Genomic DNA, 26,196 nt, shown 5'->3' on the forward strand with positions numbered 1-26,196 from the left:
CCCCCCCCCCCGGGAGCTACTTTCGTTAGATGTTTGTTCTAAATCTCGTACCTGGACATCAGGGCCCGGTTGTTCAAAGAGCGGATAACTATTTCAAGTACCCCCCCCCCCCCCCGGGGAGCTGCTTACGTTAGATTTTTGTTCTAAATCTTGTACCTGGACATCAGAAATACTGCGACCCGTGGATTTGAAATGGACCACAGGAGACCCAGGGGTGTTGTTGCGTACACCTCGCAAACAGAATGTTCGCTAAAACGACTCCTAAATAAGTCTTCGTTCTGTTTAAAGATGATTTCCAGTCCGTACTGCGCAGACTCAGGGTTTGTTTTCGTTTTTGTTTTGAATTCGTTGAAACGTTACCCTTCGGTGATAGCGTACATGAAGTTTTTAGTTCGCCATTACGGATCGTTTCGTTCAAGAATTCACGATGAGCTAGAACGTCCGTTTGAAATACCGTCTAGCTTCTTTTACTCGTTATAATTGTTTTGCAAGGATATCTGGCGTTAATAATGAAGAAAAAGGTAAGTTTTGTCCCGGAATTTTTATTTTTGCTAGTAAAACATTCTTCTGTTTGTGAGACTCATAAACATTGCAGGCGGAGATTGCGCAGTACGGACTGGAAATCATCTTTAACCAAGAAGTGGGAATTGCCGGCAGAAAACGCAGTAAAAAAGATTATCGGAATGGCAGGTGGTATGAATACGGTCACGAATAGCCATTAAGTCAAGCGACAAACGTTTCTTTCGAACGTCTGTTTTGGAACAGTTTTGTTTCATCAACCAAATGGCGTGAAAAAGAAAATCACTAAATTACTGACGATTGACGGGCAGTTTCTCTTTGGTGCCCAGCCTTTCCCGACATGTGACAGTTCTCTGACCCAGTCCCGCCTCGACTATTTCATATCCAACATGGCGGCGGCACCGGGAGACAGCAGTCCTTTCAAAAAGCTCAAACTTGTTGTTTTTGGAGCTACAGGTCGTACAGGAAACGAGGTGGTAAAACAAGCACTGGAAAAAGGACATCATGTGACGGCTGTAGTGAGAACGCCTGAGAAACTGAGTACTCAGTGAGTGATCATTTAATTTTAATAAACAGGGCCATTCCATTTTATATCCACACCCCCCTTTTACGGGGTAAATAAAAATTTTACCCCCAAAAAAAAAAAAAAAAAAAAGACCACATACCCCCCCCCCCAAAAAAAATTTTTTTTTTTTTCCCCCAAAAAAAAAAAATTTTTTTTTTTTTTTTTTTTTCCCCCCCCAAAAAAAAAAAAACCAACATTTTTTTTTTCTTAATAAAATTAAATAAACGCGGGGGGGTGTTTTTTTTTTTGGGGACATCGCGTAGCTACAGAGCTAGTGGCCTGCAAGAGCATTTGCTTTTTTCGTCTCCTGAAACCTGGAAATGCCTTTGCATGCTAGGGTACAGCTAAACTTGAGTGTGTTCAAGTCAAATTATAAATAAGTTCGGTTCAATGTCTCCAAAAGAAAGCGACTGTAACCAGTCAAGCTTGTCTCATCAAGGGTGTAAAATAACTTTTTTTCAAGTAGCCACTTACTCCTAAATATTTTAAAGCAGTAGCCAATTCCAAAAAGTTGGTCGCCATTTTAATTAGGAAAAACAAATTTACCCTGTCTTTGTATTAAATAGACCCTCCTATCCAAAACTATTTTTATTTTTTTAAAATAAATATATTGCTTTTATTTTTTTAATTTTTTTTTCTGTAAGGCCATCCCAATAAAATGTTTCGTTTCCCATCGCCCGACCGAACCATTTTTTTCGAAAAGTAAAAAAAAAAAAAAATTCCAGATTCACTAGTTAAAAAAGCAAGTACTTCAATTTACAAGCACACACGATCTTGTTTTATCAACAACGATTGGTATATGATGTCTTTGTCTTTAATAAACATCGATACTACGTTATTTAAAGACTGTTTAGACATTTGACAACAAGGAATAACGAACAAAAAGACCACGTTTTCGAGTTGACTTTGTAATCAGGCTTTCTTACTTAGCAGCCCGGCCTTCTCTGGAACCCAAGTGTTTTTTCTTTTTTTTCTTTTTTTGCCCGACCGACCGACCCATCATCACAAAAGACGGGGTGATGGGAAACGAAACATTTTATTGGGATGGCCTAAGCTTAAAATTAATTCCTCGCTCAGTTTAAATTGAAGTTAGGCCATCCCAATATTAAAATGTTTCGTTTCCCATCACCCCGTCTCTTGTGATGGTGGGTCTGTCGGTCGGCAAAAACAATACAAAAAAGAATGGACACTCAGTGAAGGGTTCTGGGTCCCAGAAAAGGCCAGGCTGCTAAGTAAGAAAGGCTGATTACAAAGTCAACTCGAAAACGTGGTCTTTTCGTTCATTATTACTTCACATCATACAATTGTTGTTATTAAAACGATCGTGTGCTTGTAAATTGAAGTACTTGCTTCTTTGACTAGTGAATCTGGAATTTTTTTTTTTACTTTTGGAAAAATGGGTCGGTCAGGCGATGGGAAACGAAGCATTTTATTGGGATGGCCTTACCTCACTTGTAAAAAGCTGGATATTTTGCTGTTACTGTTTGTAGAACTTATGTTAGTGTTCATAAAGTTCTCTTTAACATTTCTTGGATACCAGTATTTTATTTCATTCTGTGTTACAAGAATATGAACAACAGTGAATGAACAACAGTGAATGGCAGACATTCACTCTTATTCTTATTTCAACATTCTCATTTCAACAGACGTGAAAATTTAGTGTTAGTGAAGGGAGATGCTTGTGACATGGAGAGTGTTGCTGCTGCCCTTGATGGAAAAGATGCTGTGTTGTCCAGTTTAGAAGTTTATGCAAACATTTTTAACCCAACCACTTTCTACTCGGAGTCCATGAATGCCATCACAGAGGCAATGAGTAGGTGAGCAATGTGTTAAACCTGGTTTTCAGCCCAATGGCTCATTGAGTATCCTGTGTCTACAGATGCCTAATTTTTGAAGAACATTATTACAAGTACTACTTCACATCTTGATTGTCGAATTATTATTAAGTACCGTATTTACTCGAATAAGCGCTGCCCCCGAATAACCGCCGCCCTCTAATAAGCGCCGCATTTGGGACAAAAAAGTTAATAAGCGCTGCCCCCGAATAAGCGCCGCAGTCCTGATGCGGCGCTTATTTAAAGAATTTCGTTTTACTCAAAACGACACTACAAAGCAACTCTAAAACAAGCTTGAACGTCTCTTTGCATCAAAAGCGATGTTTTGCAGTTATGAGTCATTGTTTTATCGCTCGCCCATCCCATTAGTTTTTCTATTCAACACTCTTACAATACGTAGTTCTGTAGATGTTGTGAAGGCCACAAACTTTGCCACGACAGCTAGCGCCACTTCTGTCTCAGCAAGAGACAAATACTGACGATCAAGAGACGCTCTTTTCAATAACTGTAAAAGATAAGATTCTTTGTAGCGTCCAAATTTTAAATAATTGCCACCCTCAAATAAGCGCCGCCTTCGAATAAGCACCGCACTTGAGGCGCGAAAGATTTAATAAGCGCCGTGGCACTTATTGGAGTAAATACGGTAAGTAGAATTGAAAACTTTTAAAAAAAAATTAATATGCAAATGGAAACTGCTGAAAATACAACAAAGATACTTAAATTTTGCATTTTTTTTAAGGGAGCATGCCCCAGACCATGTAAGGAGGGTGGTGTCTTGATCCCGGGGGGTACTCAAAAAAGTTTTATACGGGGAGGCTCCGCCCCAAGTTCTAACCCCTTACCCTTTTATATACCATTTTTGGCAGAAATTGTACCCCTTTCGTATACCTTCAACTGAAAAAAGATACCCCTTTCATATACCTAAGAGACATGGCGGGGACTTAAAATAGGACGTTTTCCTGTCATTTTTATGTAGCGCTTAATAAATTAAAATAATACAGCCAAAAAATGCGTCTGTTCGAAATATTTTAATTAAAGGCCCTTTTAAATAGCCAAATGACAGATTTCCATACCCTTTCATATACTTAAACTTGTGAAATCCCTACCCTTTTATATACCTGAAGCCTGAAAAAGGTACCCCTTTCAGGCGGAGCCTCCCCGTATAGGCCATTATAGGGAGTACCCCCCCCCCCCCCCGGGTCTGGAAATGAAACTAACAAGTACGAAGACAAGAATCGACTACGTGGTTATAGATTTTGGTCGGTGGATGTTTGTCAGCAAAGTAAAACTGCTTCGGCTTAGGGAGACAGCCATCATAAGCACTTACATTACGTACCGGAACAGCTGCAAGCACTTTTACTTTCTGTACTTTTTTCACGTGTTACCATGATATTGTTAGATTGTTATAGCGTGTTATACAAGTTATACGTACTTTTACAAGTTCCGGTTTACAACCACGAGACTATATCGATGAGTAATCAATTCAATCAATGCAATGACTAATCGATGCAATCGATGACCAAACATTTTGTGGCCTATCGATTAGTCATGGATTACTCATTGATCATCGGCAATAATCAATGACTAATCAACTGATTACCCATCGATTACTCATTGATTACTCATTGATTTCATTGATGTCATCGATTAGTTATGCCTGGAATTAAGAAAAGTTGTAAGGTAATTTTTCCACGAGGTCAGGGTCCAGGAGATGGTCCACCATGGGATGGATCCATATTTTTACGCCTGGTTCGTCGTGTGGACGAACACAGGCCCTTTTAAATAGCCAAATGACAGATTTCCATACCCTTTCATATACTTAAACTTGTGAAATCCCTACCCTTTTATATACCTGAAGCCTGAAAAAGGTACCCCTTTCGGGCGGAGCCTCCCCGTATAGGCCATTATAGGGAGTACCCCCCCCCCCCCTGGGGTCTTGATCCCCACATGACAGTAAGAGTTTGAGTGCCACCATTTACAAATCCTGGCTAAAAGCATGTGCTAAAGTTAAACAAATGTTAAAATCAGTCGTGAATTTGTCTCTAGTGTCCAAGCATTCTTTTCTTGGACCACCATTGGCGACATTGCTCTGCTAAAACTGGAGTTATTTTTTAACTCTGTTGAAAATTTTAGGGTTGCTGTGCCAATCTGAAAACCATAAACACATTTGTTATACTTCCATTGGAAGATATTTTGGCTCCATCGCAGTCAATTTGTTTTGTAACTGTGCCCTGCAGATTGAGCTGTCAGGTCATTTGATGGTTTTGTACAAAAAAGTTTCATGTCCAAGTAAAATCAAAGTGTTCACAGTTTTCTTATTTGTGCTGTGACTCTATGTTCTGCAATTAAAAAAAGAATACTTCACTCATTATTATTATTTTATTATTTTATTACTTCCTCATTTAGGCACAAAATCACTCGGCTAGTGACTGTAACATCATGGTGTACTCAGCCAGGGCCAAACAATTACTGGTTTCTAGAATGGGTTATAAAGCCACTGTTTCTTAATGGAGTGATCAAGGATATGGCAACCATGGAAAAAATGCTGGAAAGCAGTGACTCACAGGCATTGAATTACACTATTGTTAGACCATGTCGGCTACTAGTGGGTATGTAGACCTGCTGTCACATTCTAATCCCCAGAGCTTCTTGTCTCTCTTAGCCGGCTGAGCCTGGAGCACGAGAAACAACGGGCTCAAGGATTTGGGGACACATGACAAATCAAATCATGTGGCCCCACAGCCACTTGGTTTTTTGTGCCCCAGGCTCAGCTGGCTAAGAGGGACAAGCGGCTCTGGGGACAAAAATGCTGCTGTCAGTGCTTTCAATAAGACCCAGTACCAGCTTCTTCTATTGCTCTCTGGTGGGTGAATGAAATGAAATAAATACAAGGAACAACCAATCAAATAAAACAATGTAAAATCCCTTTGTTATACGATAGTTTAAAACAGTAGCCTGCGTAGCCGGCGTTCAAAGGGGAAGGAGAAGGGGAGTTCGAGCGCGAAGCGCGAGATGCGAGGAGAGAGCGCGAAGTGCGATCGGGGAAGGGGGGAAGGGGAACACTTTAGGGGCAGTATGAAAAAAACAATAGCGTCAGGGCAGGCGTTCCCCTTCCCCCCTTCGCCAATCGCGCTTCGCGCTCTCTCCTCGCACTTCGCGCCCGAACTCCCCTTCTCCTTTCCCTTTGAACGTGGGCCACGTAGGCTATTAAAAGGGTTGTTTTGATAGGCTAGGCTTGAAATTCCCTTTGTTCAATTCCAGCAAATCAAAGTCATGTGTCCCAAGAGCCACTTGTTTTTTTGTGCCCCAGGCTCAGCCATGGCCAGCTAAGAGGGACAATCAGCTCTGGGGACAAAAATGCTGCTGTCAGTGCTTTCAATTAGACCCTGCACCTGCAATGAGATGTTTCCAGCTTCTTGTATTGCTCTTTGACAGGTGCTGCACAAGGACAGCAGCAATTATTTCAAAAAAGCTGCGAACCTGTGATTAGCCTTTTTATTGCAACTTAATTGATTTTATTGCCATTTCAGTGGTATGCAAACTCTAAAAATTCAACCCTCAACAAATGGTGTACACTTTTTGCTGCCATCAATCATCTTAGCGGACCTCCCGGGAAACAGAAGTTTACTTCAACTGGGTCAAAAGGTCACGTCCTTCAATAATGTGATTGGTAGATTTTGATCCATTTTGTTTGTTTCTGTTTTTCATAGCTTGTTTGCTGTCGTCATAATTATGATTCAGTTGGCTGCAGGGAAAACGCAATCATTAGTTGAATTTTGAACTTCAGGAGTCACATATTGCTGTAAACCACAACAAATAGAAAGCTTTGACTGTATAGAGAAATTGGGCTTCTTAAGAGACTAACATGACTTGCAACTTTTTCAGGTGAACAGACCGGAAACTATAAGGTTGAAGAAGGGCAATGTAACACTGGAACAACAAACAAGATCACATGTGCAGATGTGGCAGAATGTATGCTGAAGACTCTAGAAAGTAATGAGTATGACAGAAAAGGAATTGCAATTGCTGGATTGTGAAAATGTCCAAGAAAAAAAACTACAGAACTTTATGTTTGTAGAAAAAAAAATATCAAGATAGGATTTAGAGTATTTGATTACTGATCCATTTAGGTTAATAACTAATTTTAGATTTGATATATTTTGTAGATTGCTATGGGAAGACAATAACGGAAATATTATTGGCTAGCATGAAAGGCGTGCAATCCATAAAAATAACAGCTGTACACAGCTCTTTACATGTATAACTTCAGCATCAGTGCCTTTGATGCTAGTCAATGATTATTTTTATACAAAACATTGAAACACAGTCCAGCTGGTTAAAATGAAACACTTACTATCCAGTAGATAATATATGTAAAATCAGAAGCATATCACCTAGGTGATATGCTTCTGATAAAATATATGTTGTGGTTTAATTTCAGTTATCTTTGGTTTAAAATTTTTCAAACCAGCGAGTTTGATTTTATGAAAATAAACATAGACAATGAAAAATAAAAATCAAACTGGTTTGAAAAATTTTAAACCAAATATAAAATATACTTAATATAAAGGCAGTGTCATATGCCCTTTCGCAGCCTTCTCACGATCGCCCACTCTTTTAAATGCGCTAAAAAACGTAAACAGACGCCTGCTACGCAGGCTATATGACGAGTAAAAATAATGATTATCTTAAGATCTTACAAAAAGTCAAAGTCCAGTTTCCTTTTCTATTGTTGTTTGGTGCTTCAACAAGCTCAGTTAGTTATATTTTGTTATTTCAATATGGACATTTCCAAATCGTAGTTAGTTACAGCATAGTATCACAAGACGGCAGGACAAAACTTTGTGACTGCTTAGCTATTAGGCTGAGTTAATAAAACTTTTATTACTAAAGTGAATTTGGGATATTTTTAAACATTTGCAGAAAAATATATATTTTCAATTTATTCACTGAAAGGGGATAATTATAAAAACAGGTGCATGTATGAAATAAATTTCACTTTAAAAAATCTGTTTCATTAATTGTGCTATCGGACACTAGGTATCTACCGGTGTGCAACAAATACAGACTGCAGTCTGGCTGACTGGTATTCCGGTTAGCTTGAATAGCGCCATGCCTAACCTAAGAAAAGGTCCCGGTTTGATCTAGTAGCCTCCAATTATTCCATGAGCCCGCGTTGGATACGAGGTGGTAAATAGCCAACGAGGCGCGAACCGCCGATTTGGCTATATCGACTCGTATCCAACAAGGGCGAATGGAATAATTGTTTTATTAAATTATTCTCAAGTTTAAATCGACTGGACATTTCATTTTGATGTAAACGAAGTGATGGTATGAGAAGGCGCGAAAATTTCTGGCGCGGTATTCACTTCTTGTGTTGAATGAAACATACGAGGAAAGCGAGCGAACAATCCCCTCTAAAGTCGTCTAAATATCCTGGAAACTGTGACAACAGTTAAGATTTACGAGAAGATCCGAAGCAAAAGCTTTTCTGAAAACTACAAGTCTTGTGCAAGTCAAACGAAGCAAGTGTTTACATTGTACTTCTTTACGGCTCCACGGCTGTCATCACGACTGCTATATTATTGGAAGCGAAACTTAGCTCAAAGAGGAACAGGTTTATTAAAGTTAAAAAGGACAAAACCAAGATTGAAAGGTAACAAACTTTACTGAAGTGCTGAGCCTAGTTTTATGACGTACGTACACTGAATGAAACTGTGTCAGTTTGCCGTTCTCTAGTTTCGTAAATTATTTGCTGCTTTTCTACTTTATTCAAACGCTGTTGTTGTGCGTTTAAAAGTATTATTAATTATAAACTTTTCGCATCTATTCTTTTTGTTTTGCGTAATTAAATTTACTATGGCATTTCTGTGGTCTTTGTAGGCGCCGCTAATTATTTCTTGTTCATAAAGCTCGCCAAATTTGCTGTTTAAAACCTTTATTTGATGCTGTCGCTTCCCGCAAAAAAAAATTTACGCTAAGCGGCACTTGCCGCACTCATTTCCCATATAAGGTCAAACATAGGTATACGAGCTGATAACCGGGATTCAGCAAACCAATCAGAAAGCTAGAAATGCAATATCCGCGGTTGAGAATTTTATCGAGGGTCTAACATAGGGTTAGCGGGATGCGGGATGAGACTTTTTTAATATCTATCAACTTTATTGGTCTTAATTTTCGCTGCCGGGATACCGGATGAAAGTAACTTTTGAGGAGAAATGCGGGATTGTAAGGGGTCGGCGAGAAGCAGGAAGTTGGTTATTCATGACGGGACGCGGGAATAATTGTTTTCAATGTTGTTGTTGTTGTTGTTGTTTTTTTTTTTTTTTTTTTTTTTTTCGGGCGGGAAACGGGATGATGGAAGACGGTCGAAACAACACGTGCAACACACGTTTTGTCTGGCTTTTTTATCCTTATCAGTTAATTATTTCGCTGTCGAACTACTGTCTATATAAACACCGAAGATTTGTCAAAGTTTTCTGTAGCTGCTTCGTCTCCAGGTGCCGGTCGGCCGGTCGGTTAACGCGGTAAGGCGGGAAAACAGGAAGCGCGGGGGTCAATGGTTGCCCCCGTGCACGACCAAGGAGAAGGACAATAAGATCACAATATTGTCAAAATATTGTTCAAAACTGTGTAGCGCAGTCTGTTGATCACATAATAAAGTTAGAGTTTCGTTTATGCGCTAATTTTTGTAAATAAATCCAGACGTTTCGGGACTTCTGTCCCTTCATCAGTGGAAAATAGCCGTTAAAGTCAGCGCGCGTCATTTTCTTTGAATGTGGCAACATTGCGTGCGCGCGCGCTAACTGAGTCCATTTAAATAAAAGCAAAGTCAATGTTTATGCCGCGCGGCTGTAGAGTGCGGCATTTGAAGATCAGGCGGCCTTCCGCGCTGCGTCTTTCTCTGATGTTCGTAAGGCCTGATCGCACAACAGACACCATCATGTCATCTGTTGTGTGACCAGGCGAGGAGAAGTGTTTTGCTACGGGCAGGTCAGCTTTCCTCTCGACAGATCTTAAATGTTCGCAGAACCTATCACCGAGCCTACGTCCTGTTTCGCCAATGTACGACATGGTGCATGCACGACAAGTGATAATATAAACGATGTTACTGGTCGTGCACGAGAACCTCTGTCGTATTGTCAGCGGTCCACCAGGGGTGTTGATCTGGGAGGCTGGATTGGCATGGGCGCAGGTCCTGCATCGTGGGCGGTGGCACGGAAAGGTTCCATGGGGTTCATCCCCTGTGTTAGCGCCGGATTGAAGACTGCTGCGAACCAAGGAATCTCTTAAATTGGTGTCCCGGCGGTAAGCACCGAGTACGCGCGAGTTGTCAAAGAGTTCCTTTGTTTCAGGATCTGATTTGAGCAGAGAGAAGTTCTTTGAAAGAATGTTCTTCACGTGGCGGTTGATTGGGTTGTAAGTTAATACCAAGGGGATAACTTGCTCGTTGGATTGCCCGTCGTTAGATGGTCGCAAGGCAGTTTCGCGGGAGATGCTGTTGACGCGTTGGAGGGCTCGCTCTACAACTGCTGGAGGATACTCACGGTGCAGAAAGAAAGATGACATTTCTTTGCTTTTGGTGTTATAGTCATTTTCGTCACTGCATATTCGTTTGAGGCGTAGAAACTGGCTATAAGGGACGGAGTTCTTACACTGGACAGGATGTGCCGAAGTGTACGTGAGATACGAGTGTGAGTCGGTTTCCTTGTAGTGAATGGTTGTCGCCAGTCCTTGAGGTGTTGGCTTCAGGAAGAGGTCTAGGAAAGGAAGCTGTTTGTCACTGATGGCCCAGGTGAACTGAAGGCTTGGATGGAAGTTGTTAACGAACGTGGCAAAGTCGTCAAGTTCGCTCTTGCTACAAGCAGCTGCCCCTACAATGTCATCAATATAACGCTTGTAGAGGTCAGGCTTCCTCCCAGGATACTGTTGGAAAATCTGTTCTTCGACGTGGCCGACGAACAGACAGGCGTAGTTGGGCCCAAGTCTACTTCCCATTGCCACGCCACCCGTTTGTTGGTAGAAACCTCCATTGAAACTGAAGCTGTTAAGTGTGAGGACCAACTCTGCAAGGCGTACTAAAGTATGCGTAGGTGGTTCCAGCACTGGCCGTTTGTCTAAGAAATGTGTTAACGCTAAAAGGCCATCGTTGTTTGGTATTACTGTGTACAAAGACTTGATGTCCATTGTGAACACAAAACGATTAGCGCTGGTCGTCGGATAGCTAAAAGTCTGCGCGATGTCGAGCATGTGGTTGGTGTCCTTGACATAGCTGGGCAAACTGCGAACTAAGGGAGAAGTGATTTGATCGAGGTAAGTTGCCAAGAGTTCAGTGGGGCAGTTGCATACCGACACAATAGGTCTCCCTGGGTTGCCTGGCCTGGAGAAGGACGCCTGGGGACGAGGCAGTTTCTATAGAATTCTAAAAGGAAAGTCACGTTAGCGTTCTCACGCGATAATCTAATCGGCTTAATTGAACTGAAATCGAATGATTGGATTCGTTTAGTTCTCCAGTGCAAATATGGTATACGCGGCCCCCTAACGTCCAGGTCACAGTATACGGTCCTGAACGGGCAGAGATCTAGCTACAGCCTTGAGGCATCCGGCGTTCCACAATGCAGTGGTCTTGGTTCCACGTTGTTCGTCCTGTATACAAGCGACCTCGTGGAGTCTGTACAGTCAGCCACCGTGTATATGTACGCTTAGTACACTACCCTTTACTGTGTTGGAAACAGTATAGAGGAAGTCTCAGATGCCCTTAATCAATCACTTAAAGAATTATACGCCTGGTGCACTGTATGCTTATCTGCAAAGGATCTATCACTGGCCCCCTTCCTCCGATACTGCTAATAGAAAACTGCCTCAATTGGGTTTAACATAGCCGACTCGTGGGCGTTGATAGATCACAAACTTGAGTTGGTCTCCACAGGTCAATAACCTTAAGAAGAACTTTGCAGATGTGCCAAACCTCATTAAGAATGGTAGGTTTTTATCTAAGCAAGTTCTTTTTTAAAAGTTATACGACATAATTGTAATCCCGTTAGTCACGTATGGTATAACCGTCTGGTGGGACATGAGTCGTCAAGACGACTTTGATGCACTTGAAAGGTTGCACTGCAGAGCGGCAAGGATCATTTTTAACCTACCAAAAGACATGCCATCTACTAAAGTCCTTGACCGCGCTAAATGGGTCACTTTAAGAAATACATACAAACTTTCGATTCTGAAAAAAAAAACATCTACTAATTCCTTCATCATTTAATGACAATTCCATGAAACTTTCAACTTCTTACAGAAGGGCAGTGCTCTGGAACTTTTTACCGCGAGTGCCACGAAGCAATATCCCTTAGGAGTTTTATGAAAATGATCAACACGGAACATAATTTAAAATACCCATTTTAACAATCCCTATTGTAAGAGTTCTTAGTGTTTTTTATCTTTTTGTCGTTGTAACAATTTAGTAATTTAAATCATTTTTAGCGATAAGTTTAGCGTTTTTACCTTAATATAGTTTAATGTCTTTATCTAATAGTATTAATGTTTTATTTACACACGACCCCACAATCTATGTAGCTTTTTTTACCCCATCGTTTCTAAATAAAGGTTTTGATTGATTGATTGATTGATTGATTGATTGATTGATTGATATTCGAACAAATACCAAAAAAAAGTGTAAGAGAGAGTAATTAAGCGAGCAATTGCCGATGTACGTATACAATTTTCTGAAAATGTGCCATGCATACTCGGAATATGCTATTAAGGTTGTCCCACAATTTCAGATTTTGTTAAGCACTACAGTGAAATTAACCAGGCATAACTAATCGATGAACAATGACATCAATTGGTAATCAATGAGTAATCGATGGGTAATCAGTTGATTAGTCATTGATTATTGGCGATGATCAATAAGTAATCGATGAGTAATCGAAGCCCAAAAATTTTGTGGCCTATCGATTACTCATCGATGACATCGATTACTCATTGATGTAATTGATTACCTATTGATGTTATTGATTACTCATCGATGACCCATCGATTACTCATCAACTATCATACTGCACACAAAATAATAATAATAATAATAATAATAATAATAATAATAATCATCATCATCATCATTTGTATTCCTTGCTTTCTTGTACCATTTTTTGTGATTTTTTTCTCTATGTTGGTCACATTTTGCTTTATAACTGGCATTCTTGTTGACGAAATTACACCCTCACAAAAGGTCAAATAACCATTCGGCATATCAAGACGTGAAGGGCTAAGCACAAATACAGATGATATTTCAATATTTCACTTTACCCAACTCTTTATTTAATAACAAAACAATTGAACAGGAAAACCAACCAGTCTGGAAACCCGGGGGAGGGGTGTACTCAAAAAAATTTTATACGGGGAGGCTCCGCCCCAAGTTCTAACCCCTTACCCTTTTATATACCATTTGTGACAGAAATTGTACCCATTTCGTATACCTTTAACTGAAAAAAGGTACCCCTTTCATATACCTAAGAGAATGGCGTGGACTTAAAATAGGACGTATTCTTGTCATTTTTAGGTAGCGATTAATAAATTATAATAAAACAGCCATAAATTGCTTCTGTTCGAAATATTTTAATTAAAGGCCCTTGTAAATAGCCAAATGACAGATTTCCATACCCTTTCATATACTTAAACTCGTGAAATCCCTACCCTTTTATATACCTGAAGCCTGAAAAAGGTAACCCTTTCGGGCGGAGCCTCCCCGTATAGGCCATTATAGGGAGTACCCCCCCCCCCCCCCCGGGTCTGCAAATGAAATTAACAAGTACGAAGACAAGAATCGACTACGTGGTTAGAGATTTTGGTCGGTGGATGTTTGTCAGCAAAGTAAAACTGCTTCGGCTTAGGGAGACAGCCCTCATAAGCACTTACATTACGTACCGGAACAGCTGCAAGCACTTTTACTTTCTGTACTTTTTTCACGTGTTACCATGATATTGTTAGATTGTTATAGCGTGTTATACAAGTTATACGTACTTTTACAAGTTCCGGTTTACAACCACGAGACTATATCGATGAGTAATCAATTCAATCGATGACTAATCGATGCAATCGATGACCAAAAATTTTGTGGCCTATCGATTAGTCATCGATTACTCATTGATCATCGGCAATAATCAATGACTTATCAACTGATTACCCATCGATTACTCATTGATTTCATTGATGTCATTGATGTCATCGATTAGTTATGCCTGGAATTAAGAAAAGTTGTAAGGTAATTTTTCCACGAGGTGGTCTATGGTCAGGGTCCAGGAGATGGTCCACCATGGGGTGGATCCATATTTTTACGCCTGGTTCGTCGTATGGACGAACACAGAGCATAATGGTAAGTAGTAAACAACAAACAACAGAACAATCAAACAAACAAACAAACAAACAAACAAACAGGCAGACAGAGAACTCAATAGGTCCATTTGCTAAGGAGTGGGCCTGGGTAAGGGTTTTATATAATTCAAACCCAGGCCTTTCGCATAATTTTAAAGCAAAATGGCGGCCGAAAGTGCAGATTCGAGAGCGTTAAAACTGGTTGTATTTGGGGGCACCGGGGGGACGGGAAAGGAGGTAGTAACACAAGCACTAGAGCAAGGCTACCTTGTAACAGCCGTGGTGAGAACACCGGAGAGAGTCGAAAAACGGTACGTTTTTAAGTACAAGTTTTACATTGGTCGTTCAGACTGCAAATATTGAACTGATTGCTGTACCCCCCCCCCCCCCTCTCATAAGGCCCTCTCTGAATGATCAACACTCCCCCCCTATCATGAATAATAACATGTTATAATCCCCACCGCCCCCCCCCCCCTCACCCCCACCCCCATCCAAAAAACCCGGCGTATCCGGTCCAATCGGACGTTCGGTTCTTGAACCCAATCGAACACCAATCGTTCGATTTGGTTCGATTATTGGAATCGATTACCGAACCCAATCAAACGATTGGTGTTCAATTGTTTTCGATTTATTTTTGTTTCGATATTGTTCGATTGGATACGCCGGGAAAAAAAGAGGCTTAATAGAAGGTTAACATTGTTTTCCGGTAATATAAGTTCATAGGTAGCCCAGACTCTGCATATGAATTTTAGTTTACGTCTTATATCAACTGATATTTCCCAGTTTTGGCTACATCACATGAATTGTTTAGACCAATCATACGCTTAAAAAATATCTTTAATGATATGCCCCCCCCCCCCCCCCAGAGATAAGCCCCCCTCTCCTAGTGCATCATTCATAATATATTTGAAATGCAATTGATTAATGATGAGATTTTAAAGCTAAATTCAAAACCAGTTAATAAAAAATAATTTCGATCAAACATGCTGCTATAGTTCATAGGTAGTAACGAAAACGAAGACCCCGAAAACGAAGACCTAAGACCTAAGACCCATACGAAAACTAAGACCCGTACGAAAACTAAGACCTAAGACCCATACGAAAACTAAGACCCATACGAAAACTAAGACCCGTACGAAAACTAAGACCCATACGAAAACTAAGACCCATACGAAAACTAAGACCCGTACGAAAACGAAGACCCGTACGAAAACTAAGACCCGTACGAAAACTAAGACTTGTACGAAAACGAAGACCCATACGAAAACTAAGACCCATACGAAAACGAAGACCCGTATATACGAAAACAAAGACCCGTACGAAAACGAAGACCCGTATATACGAAAACCGGGACGAAAACGAAGACCCGGCCAAAACCAGCGTTACCCAGAGTTGCGTGACATTAATAATAATGACAGAATAATATTGAAGCAGACTGAGCGTACTGAGAACGTACTACTGATCAAAAATCTAGACTTGATCGAAAACTAAAACCTGATCGAAAACAGTTGCTTCTGCGTCACAGAAGAGACAGCCAAAGTCTCCCAGCAGTAATGCACCGTATTGAAATCTTCTCGCGCACAATACTTGCTTCAATAAACTTCGCTACCCGATTATTATTTCTCGCTTTACATCCGCGTAGAAGGGTGCGGAGAAGGGGGGGGGGGGGGGGGATTGTGCTGGGATGCTCTCCAATGATGCCTTTAGAGGCCATGACATTAGGGGTGACTGAGTATCCTATATCCCATTAATTTTGGGAATGAATCTCCCTTATCCAGTTAATTCTGGTGGTTGTTCCAACGTTTATGTTCGATATCCTCGAATCTCAAATCTGGTGCTTTGTTTTTGTTTCTTTGCTAAGTATAAATGAGAGGTATTCAAGACTAGTACCTTTTAAATCGTTTCCACGCGTAACCGATTTATCAGATGGTGTTTTCTTTTATTTGAAACTAGAAGCGCGTCATCTGTAGTGTCCTTTACATTGTCGATATTGTTGTTTACATGAACGTGTGCCATCGTTATTCGTTTCGAAATGTCTCGAACTGTTATGTATATGATTTGACATTGAACGAGTACATTTCATTTTCTTCGCAGTTTGCGACAGTGTAGTGTCGCAAACAGGGCTACATTGTGTCCCTTGTCAGTTTGCGAGGTTATCTAGTTTTACTTAGAGTTGTTTGTTTCAGTTTCAATGATAATGAATGATAGATTTTTCTAAATTTAGTAAATAAAGGTTTTGTTGGTGCTTCTTATGTGTAGTCATATCAATAATGACCTTTCATTCATTTAGCGGGGCAACAGGCGTACTGGCCAAGACTGTTTTAATTTTACTCATGTAGCGCGTAGCGAGGTGTACTCACTTCAAAATTAAAGACAAATATTTGTAGGATTTCAATGAAACTTGATCGATACGTTCTCATTACTCGTCTGCTTCAATATTATTCTTATCCAACACTGATTCGTATAGTACAAACATCGCGCAAAACGAGTACAAATGTCACGCGATATTTGTACTTGTCTCATTTCCCCGACCAAAAGATTAAAAACCTTGGCAAGTCATGTGTGACCTAGGCTCTCGCAGTGCTATCAGAATGGAATTTTCAAAAGGAACAGCATCTTTTCATTCCGTTTACGTGTTGAAATAACTGTAACGTTCCATTTGTCGAAAAATTCTCACCGAAAATTTCATGTAAATGGAAAGCACTCATTGATTTTCGGGTGTACATACATTCACATATTATGTGAATGTTTATATCTATAGAGAAATTTGATTTTATGTGAATGTAATAATCTGTGATTACTACATTTCACTGATATACAGAACGGAACACTCGCCGATGATCATCGGCGAGGTAGTCCTGTCTGTATAGTAAGGAAACTTAAAACCCGCCGATGATCAGCGGCCAGGTAGTCCTGTCTATATAATAAGGAAATTTAAAACTCGCCGATGATCAGCGGCGAGGTAGTCCTGTCTATATAATAAGGAAATTTAAAACTCGCCGATGATCAGCGGCGAGGTAGTCCTGTCTATATAATAAGGAAATTTAAAACTCGCCGATGATTATCGGCGAGGTAGTCCTGTGTATATAATAAGGAAATTTAAAACTCGCCGATGATCAGCGGCGAGGTAGTCCTGTCTATATAATAAGGAAATTTAAAACTCGCCGATGATCAGCGGCGAGATAGTCTTCAGTCCGTATTAACAAGGCGAGTCCTGTCTCCAGTAAGAAGAACTCTAAGACTAGCCCATGACCAGTGACGAGGTGATGTTCTCCAAATCTGTTCCGCCCAAACTGGCCCATGGTGGCAAAGTTTCATGGAACGTCTTTGTTTTAAGCAATAGACCACACTTTCTAGGGCTTTACTGGCGTAATAAAACCACGCGGGATGTTGGGAGAACACGAGAAAAGCTTGTAAATCTCGAGCCGGAGGCGAGGGATTTACAAGCTTTTCTCGTGTTCTTCCAACATCCCGCGTGGTTTTATTACGCCAGTAAAGCCCTAGAAAGTGTGGTCTATTGCTTTTATGAAATAACTATAGAAAACGTTCTTCAAAGAAATGGGAATCTGTGATCAAATGTCTTATTCTCAACAAGTTGATCGGATGACGCGGCAAACCAATCACAGCGGCCGAAAGAATAAAACACAGGTTTAGCTCCACACACAAAATCCACAAATCGACGCGACAAAAACGTTTACAAGTTCTCTTAAAGCTATGAAAGTCATAAGAAAGGAAAGGAAAAAGACAAACTGTCACGGTATAAAATGTATTCAACGATTTAAAAGTTCTTTGACGTGGAAATCTAGCAAATTATGGCCGGAGTCATTCATCGCGAAAGTAAAAGTGGGTAAAAGAAACACGAAAACTTTGGAAGTTTACAAACTTCACAGACTGACGAAGGTATTGAGAATAAAGGTTAGTTCCACAAACAGTGCTTTAGAAATTTGTTATGAATTTATTTGTTCCATATTCTTTCGTTTACGCCGAATAACAGACTTGGGAGAAAGCACTGAAAGCACGTAAAACTGAAAATATAATTCAAGCGCGTACAAGAACTCAGCGTGAGGTTCTGCCATCAAAATAATTCATGTTCATCGCGACCAATTTGATCAGTTTTAATTCCTTTCATATAAAGTTTCCGAGTTTATGTTGAATGGAACCATATCCATGTTTTTAATATTTTTCCAGTCCAGTGAAAGCGTACCTGTTTATTGTGTTCCTTCTCATATGTTTGTCTCTCCGTTTTCGTTTTTTCTCTAGTTCCTTCGTGGTGGGCGGGAAAATTCAATTTTGTTATCCGCCCTCAGTTAATTTTCATGATCATTTACGAGAATCATATATCCTCCGTTTTAACCATCAGATAGACCAAAAGAATACATTAAACTAAGTTCAATTCTTCGTCCTTATGCGTAATCGAGCGTAGTGCGGCCATGTCGGGACAGAAGCGGGACTTTACCGGTACAATAGTACATAGGTTTTTGACCAATAAGAGCGCGCGTAGTATCTGAGATATTTTATAATACAAGATATTGTGTGAATTATGACAATTATCTCGCCCAGAATCGATCCGAAGAGCTTTAACATATCTGTAAGATATTGAATATTAAACTTCTAGCAAAGTTTCATGGAACATCTCCGTTTATAAGATATTGTATGAATTATGACAATGATCGTGCTGAAATCGGCCCGAAAATTTTCGGGCTTTCGAGCATCGTCTTTAAATCCATTGGCTTTGTCATCTACGAAGTGGCAACCCCTCGTATCACGAAGGTGTTTTAAAGGGTAGTTTGTTACATTAACAAAACAAATATTCAATTCTCGCACGTGGTTTCCGCCGTATTCTTCAGCGCGTGATATCGTTCGTACGTAGAGGTACATAGCTTTAGGAAATTTTTATATTAGCTTGGAAAGATGTTCTCCAGCTATGCTGATTGTCTCCGCGGTTGTGCCAGGGAGGTTGATACGTGGCTTCGAAAGTATCAACACCACGATGAAGAAGATGCCCTTGCAATCACAAGGATTTTGTCCATCCAGGTAAATGACACCACTTCATATATGTGAGTGAAAACCAACTCCAAGTGTAACTTTTATCTATCTTCTGTCTGTAACTTTTATCTATTTATCTTTTCTATTCACTTTTTTCCATTATTAGAGTGTCCCCAATTAGCGCCTTTACGGCGCTAGACGAATTTGACACTGAAATAAAGATACTTTCCTTACTTTAATTTATACACGGTGAAAAATATCTTGAGACTACCTCGCCGCTGATCATTGGCGAGTTTTCAATATCTTTCTTATACATACAGGACAACCTCGCCGATGATCATCGGCGAGTTTTGGATTTTCTTTAATATATAGCCAGGACTTCTTCGCCGCTGATCATCGGCGAGTTTTGAATTTCTTTATTATACAGACAGGCTACCTCGCCGATGATCATCGGCGAGTTTTAGATTTTTTTTTAATATATAGCCAGGACTTCTTCGCCGCTGATCATCGGCGAGTTTTGAATTTCTTTATTATACAGACAGGACTACCTCGCCGATGATCAACGGCGAGTTTCAAATTTCCTTATTATACAGACAGGACTACCTCGCCGATGATCATCGGCGAGTTTTGGATTTTTTTTTAATATATAGCCAGGACTTCTTCGCCGCTGATCATCGGCGAGTTTTGAATTTTTTACTTATATACAGACAGGACTGCCTCGCCGATGATCATCGGCGAGTTTTGAATTTCTTTAGTATATAGACTGGACTACCTCGCCGATAATCATCGGCGAGTTTTAAATTTCCTTATTATACAGACAGGACTACCTCGCCGATGATCATCGGCGAGTTTTAAGAGGCTGTATCTGTAATAGTGGTCTGCCCGATCTGGCTTGTTAAATAGATTTCGCTCTTTTCTAGTGTGTTGCAAGACTTTCATGTACTTATACTAAAAACACAATTCACTTGACCGGATCATTAATTTTTTTCGAGTTTTTAAGGATTTTCGGTTCACCCGAACGAGCACTTGTAACGACCACTGTCAAGGCTTAAATTTACCACAACTTTGAAAATTAATTAAAAAAGAACTAACAACTTCTGTACCAAACAAACACTACAGCCTGTTAAATTATGTCTTTTTAGTTTATCACACCAACTTTCACGAACATTGAGCTCGAATTAAGCTAGCAGCAAAACATTAATGACACCCCTATCACACACCTTGATGAAACACTTGAAAACGGCTCAGATTCAAACTTTATTTTTGAAAAAGTGAGGCGGTCTACTTCAATCAAACCAACGCAGCCGAAAAGTAGATGTAATAGAAAATGTTCCTATCGAAAAAAACCTTTTGGTATCGTCTTAATGAAATATTTACAGCTGTGTAAACTTGCCCAATTTCGAAGATCTTCATGTTTGCAGCCATTTTGAGGGACTCGTCAGGACGAGGAGTTTCATCAACTGGCCTCGCAGACATACCTCACACCTTCAGAAATAAACAAAGATTAGATATAAATGCAGTGCAGTTCAACTGAAAGAGAATAAATCGTGTTTAAAAATGGAAGCTCGACTTACATTTTGACTGTTACGGACGTCTACGGACGTACGGTTGTTACTATTGGAATTTCGCTCGATGATTCCACTAGAAATAACAATATTTGACATACAAACTTCGACTTAATGTAACCTATGAATCAGCTCAAGGCAGTAACTTTGTGCTTTTCCTTCCTTACTGGCGTACAGCAAAGATTTTCCATCGCAAAACGTTTGAACGTCGAAGAAACAGCTGAAGAAACGGCCTGTCGGTCACTACTTCATGTATGAGGCACTATACGGTACACATACGGTACACAACGGTACTCCATACATGAAGTATATAACCGACCAATCGATAAACATGTCAGTTTGGTCTTCTTTACCTGATGCTTGCTGTTTTGTCGTGAAAACAACTTCGCTGTACGCCGGTAAAGAAGGGAAAGCACGAGGTTACTACCTTTAACTGATTCAAACGCTACATTCAGTCAAAGTCTGCGTGTCAAATATTGTTATTTGTTGTGGAATCATCAAGCGAAATTCGAACAAGAATGACCTTACGCCCGTAGAAATCGTTGAAATGTAAGTCGAGCTTCCATTTTTAAACACGATTTATTCTTTTTCAGTTGAACTGCACTGCATTTATATCTAATCTTTGTTTATTTCTGAAGGTGTGAGGTATGTCTGCGAGGCCAGTTGATGAAACTCCTCGTCCTGACGAGTCCCTCAAAATGGCTGCAAACATGAAGATCTTCGAAATTGGGCAAGTTTACACAGCTGTAAATATTTCATTAAGACGATACCAAAAGGTTTTTTTCGATAGGAACATTTTCTATTACATCTACTTTTCGGCTGCGTTGGTTTGATTGAAGTAGACCGCCTCACTTTTTCAAAAATAAAGTTTGAATCTGAGCCGTTTTCAAGGGTTTCATCAAGGTGTGTGATAGGGGTGTCGTTAATGTTTTGCTGCTAGCTTGATTCGAGCTCAATGTTCGTGAAAGTTGGTGTGATAAATTAAAAAGACATAATTTAACAGGCTGTAGTGTTTGTTTGGTACAGAAGTTGTTAGTTCTTTTTTAATTAATTTTCAAAGTTGTGGTAAATTTAAGCCTTGACAGTGGTTGTTACAAGTGCTCGTTCGGGTGAACCGAAAATCCTTAAAAACTCGAAAAAAATTAATGATCCGGTCAAGTGAATTGTGTTTTTAGTATAAGTACATGAAAGTCTTGCAACACACTAGAAAAGAGCGAAATCTATTTAACAAGCCAGATCAGGCAGACCACTATTACAGATACAGCCTCTTAAATTTCCTTACTATACAGACAGGACTACCTCGCCGATGATCATCGGCGAGTTTTTTCCTTATTATACAGACAGGACTACCTCGCCGCTGAACATCGGCGATTAGATAGCTCTATATTAAGTTAAATATTCTACATATTGAAAACTTGGCGTATTTGTTGTCGTTCTGTATAGTGAAACAGTCACATAATATGTGATTCTCTGATCACCGTTGATTTTCGATTTCAGTAGTACGTTCTCAGTACGCTCAGTCTGCTTCAATATTATCGGCTGTCATTATTATTAATGTCACGCAACTCTGGGTAACGTTGGTTTTGGCCGGGTCTTCGTTTTCGTACGGGTCTTCGTTTTCGTACGGGTCTTAGTTTTCGTACGGGTCTTCGTTTTCGTATGTGTCTTAGATTTCGTACGGGTCTTAGTTTTCGTATGGGTCTTAGTTTTCGTACGGGTCTTAGTTTTCGTATGGGTCTTAGTTTTCGTATGGGTCTTAGTTTTCGTATGGGTCTTAGTTTTCGTACGGGTCTTAGTTTTCGTATGGGTCTCAGGTCTTAGGTCTTCGTTTTCGGGGTCTTCGTTTTCGTTACTACCATAGTTCATAATACAATGTGACACATTTTTTTTTTTTCATCTGGTTTTACCCCTTACGAAGTAGTATAAGATAAGAGAGTGATGAATGATTGTCGTAGTGAATTTCCAATTTAAGCAATTGGAATAAAGAAGCCTGAAAAAAAATTCAGGGCTTCAACGGGATTCGAACCCGTGACCTCCGTATTTCAACTTTATTTGGCTTAGGTTTGATAAACACAACAATAACAAGATCAGAACTGGTATGCTTAATGAAAACTTGTTAGATTGTGTTTCACATGGTTCATTTCCACAGACCATCCATTGAAAATTGAAAATTGCTCTAAACACTGCTCATTGTGCAAGCTTCAGATACCTGTGCTCTAAAAAATAGAATTTGATAACAGTGGTTCGAGTAAATTCTATCGCACTTATTTGTTTTCTTTTAAGCATCCCAATTTAGAATTGGTTAAAGGTGATGCTTGTGATGTGGAGAGTTTCATTGCTGCTTTAAAGGGAAAGGATGCCGTAATTTCTTGTTTAGGAGTTGCCGCAAGTATTTTTAATCCTACAACTTTCTACTCTGAGTCTATGTTTGCTATACTGGAAGGAATGAAAAGGTAATTTATAAGCATATACAATTTGAATTTTATCTACATTTTTGTTCTGTGGGCCTGAATTGCAGAACTCATTCACATTTAAATTCATTTTCAATTATCCACGCTTGATGATCCAAACGGTTTTTGTGAGTTCCTTGTGATCCGGATAATAGAGGTTTGTCCTTGCATTTCTAATAATATGACGCAAGACTAAGAATAATAAGAAAATTGCTAAAGGCTATAGAGCACTTATTAGCAAGCAAGCATTTTTTTTCAGTATGTGCTTGTAATGACTGCATGGCCACAAGGGAAATCTAGAATAAGATGTGTTTTTCCTCATTTATCTTTAAGCTGTTTCAGTTGGCTTTGTTTTGAAAAAACTTGATGTCCAGAAAAATAAAATGTCAGTAGCATTTCTTTTTTTTTTTCTTTTGCCCCTGCATCATTAAAATCAGCAAGAGTTCACTAACACCTTTGTGTGCCACAGGATGAAGTTGTAATGTAACTACAGTCCAAAAATTTGATCATTGACTTTTATGCTTAAGGCCAAATGTCTTAAATGTACAATTAAACTCATCGCCAATAGATGACTTGTGGGGATGGTGCCTGAGACTATGTGAGAGCCGCCAGCAACCGCGAATGGTAACCATGACAACCCTGGGAGCGGCAACTACCAGGCACCATCACACTGGAAAGCAAAACTAAATACTTACTGGTACTTACCCATGGAAAGGGTGGGTGGGAAAAAAAAAACGGCGAAAAGGCAAAACTTGCTCGAAGGACAATGCGAGCGAAATGGCTTGACCTTCACGGGAGAGCTGTAAATTTACTGAAACCCCTGAATAAACCCTGAGACTGCCCCAACTTCAGGCCAGGGCTCGAGACTAACTTTTTTGCTAACTAGCCTAGTGGCTAGTGACACCTTTCAGAGAGCCTCAGAACCCTTAAAGTTGGAACCCTTGGAGCCTAGAGCCCCAACTTTTTTGCTGCTTTTTGCTGCTTGCTTGAGTCTGGAACCTGTTTAAACAATAGTGCTAAGAGTGTTTCTTTCGAGGAATATTACTAAGAGTGAATAGAGTCAATAGAGTGTTTCCCCTGATAGCAGAGCTTCCAGGGCTAATACGTTATGCAAGTTTTAAGAACATCAAATTTCCAAGGGGCAACTATCAGACAGATAGTTCAGAGATAGGCTGAGCCAATGCTTTTTGATCCGGCGAGCACAATCTTGGATTCGTATTGGGGAGAGAGAAGAAAATGCGTCCCAGGGAATAGGAACGAGGCTGAAAGAACAATGAACCTCTATCGGCCCTCATCCATAGCGAATCTACGCAAACGCAGGCTAATTATACTCTTAAATTTTTACAGACAAGTACTATTTATCCGGGTTTGTTTCTCAGATGGGAACTATGGGCTGATAAGGTCTCTCTGCACATGAAAACCAAAATCGGGAAAATTTAGTGGTGAACCATTTTTTTTTTTTTTTGGAGGTGGGGGGGGGGGGGGGGCAGAGCTCAGCATGCATGGAGCATTGCTATTTTGGGCCTGGAATCCTGGAAGTTTAAACCGCTTTTTTGGCCTTTACTGTTTAAGTGCTGAACATTTAGTCTTAAATAAATTAACAAATTTACAGGTGTGGTGTGAAAAGACTTGTTACTATGACAGCATGGTGCACGCAGCCAGGCCCAAACAATTCATGGCTGGTGGATTGGATTATTAACCCGCTGTTTCTCAATGGTATGATTAAAGATATGGCTATCATGGAGAAGATGCTCGAGAGTACTGATCCTCAAGTGTTGAGCTACACCATAGTTAGACCTTGTGGATTAATCAATGGTAAGTCGATCGCGCTTCAACTTATGGGTAAAATTCCAAAACCAAGCCTCTGGCTTAATTTGTATTTAAAATGCTTTTTGTGAAGCCTTTTTCTGGTGGTGGTGATGTTTGAAGCAACAATGACAATGGTGATGGGTGGCCCATAAAAGGATACCACTTGGTCAAACTCTCTAAACATATTTAGGACATGGAACAGCGAAGGAGTTCAATGAACATTCAAAGTGGTTTAACACAATTATGTATCAATCTATTAATATAAAAATCAAAACAAGCTCCATCATGATGTTAAATTTGTATGGAGTAAGGCGAAGTTATGGTTCAAATGGTTCCAACATTCCAATCCAACATCGCGGAGGGAACATTTTGGAACCGTTTCATTACCTACCCTTTTGGACTGCTGTTGAAAGATGTTTAGCAAAAGTTTGCTTCTAAGTCGAACTTTCGTACAACATGTTCCAACATTTAAAACAACGCATGGAATAGTTTTTAAACTATTCAATTGCAACAACTTGTTGCAATTGTTTTATTTTGTTTAGCAACAAAATGTCTTAATAATTAAGCCCAAAAGTGGCCAAACATTGCTTATTGAGTGTCGGGTCAAATTACTGGGACTCGGTCTCACCAGTGGACCAACCCTTCTTTGTAGGTGAACGGACAGGAAATTATAAAGTCGAGGAAGGACAATGTAACACTGGTACCAAGTTTATGATGACACGCCCGGATGTTGCAGAGTTCTTGCTAAAGGTTTTGGATAGTGACGTGTACGATCGGAGAGGATTTGCAATAGGTGGATTATAAGTTATCCCTGTCTCTCTGTGAGAGTATCAGCCTTCTGTTTCTAAGGCGAGGAGTACACAAATACAAACATGACAGGGCGGATCCAGGGGTGGGGGTGGGGGGGGGGGGGGGGGTTGGGTGCCTAGGCAACCCACTTGATCCACAAGAAAAATTAAAATAAACAGGGTGTAAACATTGTTGATATTGTTAGCTCAGACAAACTTAAACTTTTTGATAACATCCACTCCCCCATAGTAAACAAACTTTTTGTAAACAGCCTCCCCCCCCCCCCCTTTGAATAATCCTGGAACAGT

General features: G+C 40.0%; 3 protein-coding genes across 4 annotated transcripts; 2 read left to right on the forward strand and 1 right to left on the reverse strand.

Annotated features, from left to right (window-relative positions):
- Positions 1 to 907: 907 nt before the first annotated feature.
- On the forward strand, positions 908 to 7,243 carry LOC144640197 (flavin reductase (NADPH)-like). Of its 2 annotated transcripts, XM_078499402.1 has the most exons (5): positions 908 to 1,066; positions 2,731 to 2,901; positions 5,326 to 5,528; positions 6,805 to 6,912; positions 7,086 to 7,243. In XM_078499402.1, the coding sequence occupies exons 1-5, from the start codon at positions 909 to 911 to the stop codon at positions 7,181 to 7,183; spliced, it is 738 nt and encodes a 245-aa protein (XP_078355528.1). In that variant the 5' UTR covers position 908; the 3' UTR covers positions 7,184 to 7,243. The 2 variants fall into 2 exon arrangements, with proteins under 2 accessions (XP_078355528.1, XP_078355529.1); XM_078499403.1 differs by having other exon boundaries at positions 6,805 to 7,204.
- A 2,492-nt stretch (positions 7,244 to 9,735) lies between these two features.
- On the reverse strand, positions 9,736 to 11,106 carry LOC144640222 (uncharacterized). The gene has a single exon (XM_078499423.1). It carries the CDS (start codon positions 11,104 to 11,106, stop codon positions 9,736 to 9,738), a length of 1,371 nt encoding a protein of 456 aa, XP_078355549.1.
- A 3,345-nt stretch (positions 11,107 to 14,451) lies between these two features.
- LOC144640169 (flavin reductase (NADPH)-like) lies at positions 14,452 to 25,982 on the forward strand. The gene is made up of 4 exons (XM_078499385.1): positions 14,452 to 14,604; positions 23,124 to 23,293; positions 24,903 to 25,105; positions 25,752 to 25,982. The coding sequence occupies exons 1-4, from the start codon at positions 14,452 to 14,454 to the stop codon at positions 25,901 to 25,903; spliced, it is 678 nt and encodes a 225-aa protein (XP_078355511.1). The 3' UTR covers positions 25,904 to 25,982.
- The last annotated feature ends 214 nt before the right edge of the window (positions 25,983 to 26,196 follow it).

This window comes from Oculina patagonica, unplaced genomic scaffold (assembly GCF_052425735.1).
Source record: "Oculina patagonica isolate OP01 unplaced genomic scaffold, crgOcupat unplaced2, whole genome shotgun sequence".
NCBI classification, from domain to species: Eukaryota; Metazoa; Cnidaria; class Anthozoa; order Scleractinia; family Oculinidae; genus Oculina; species Oculina patagonica.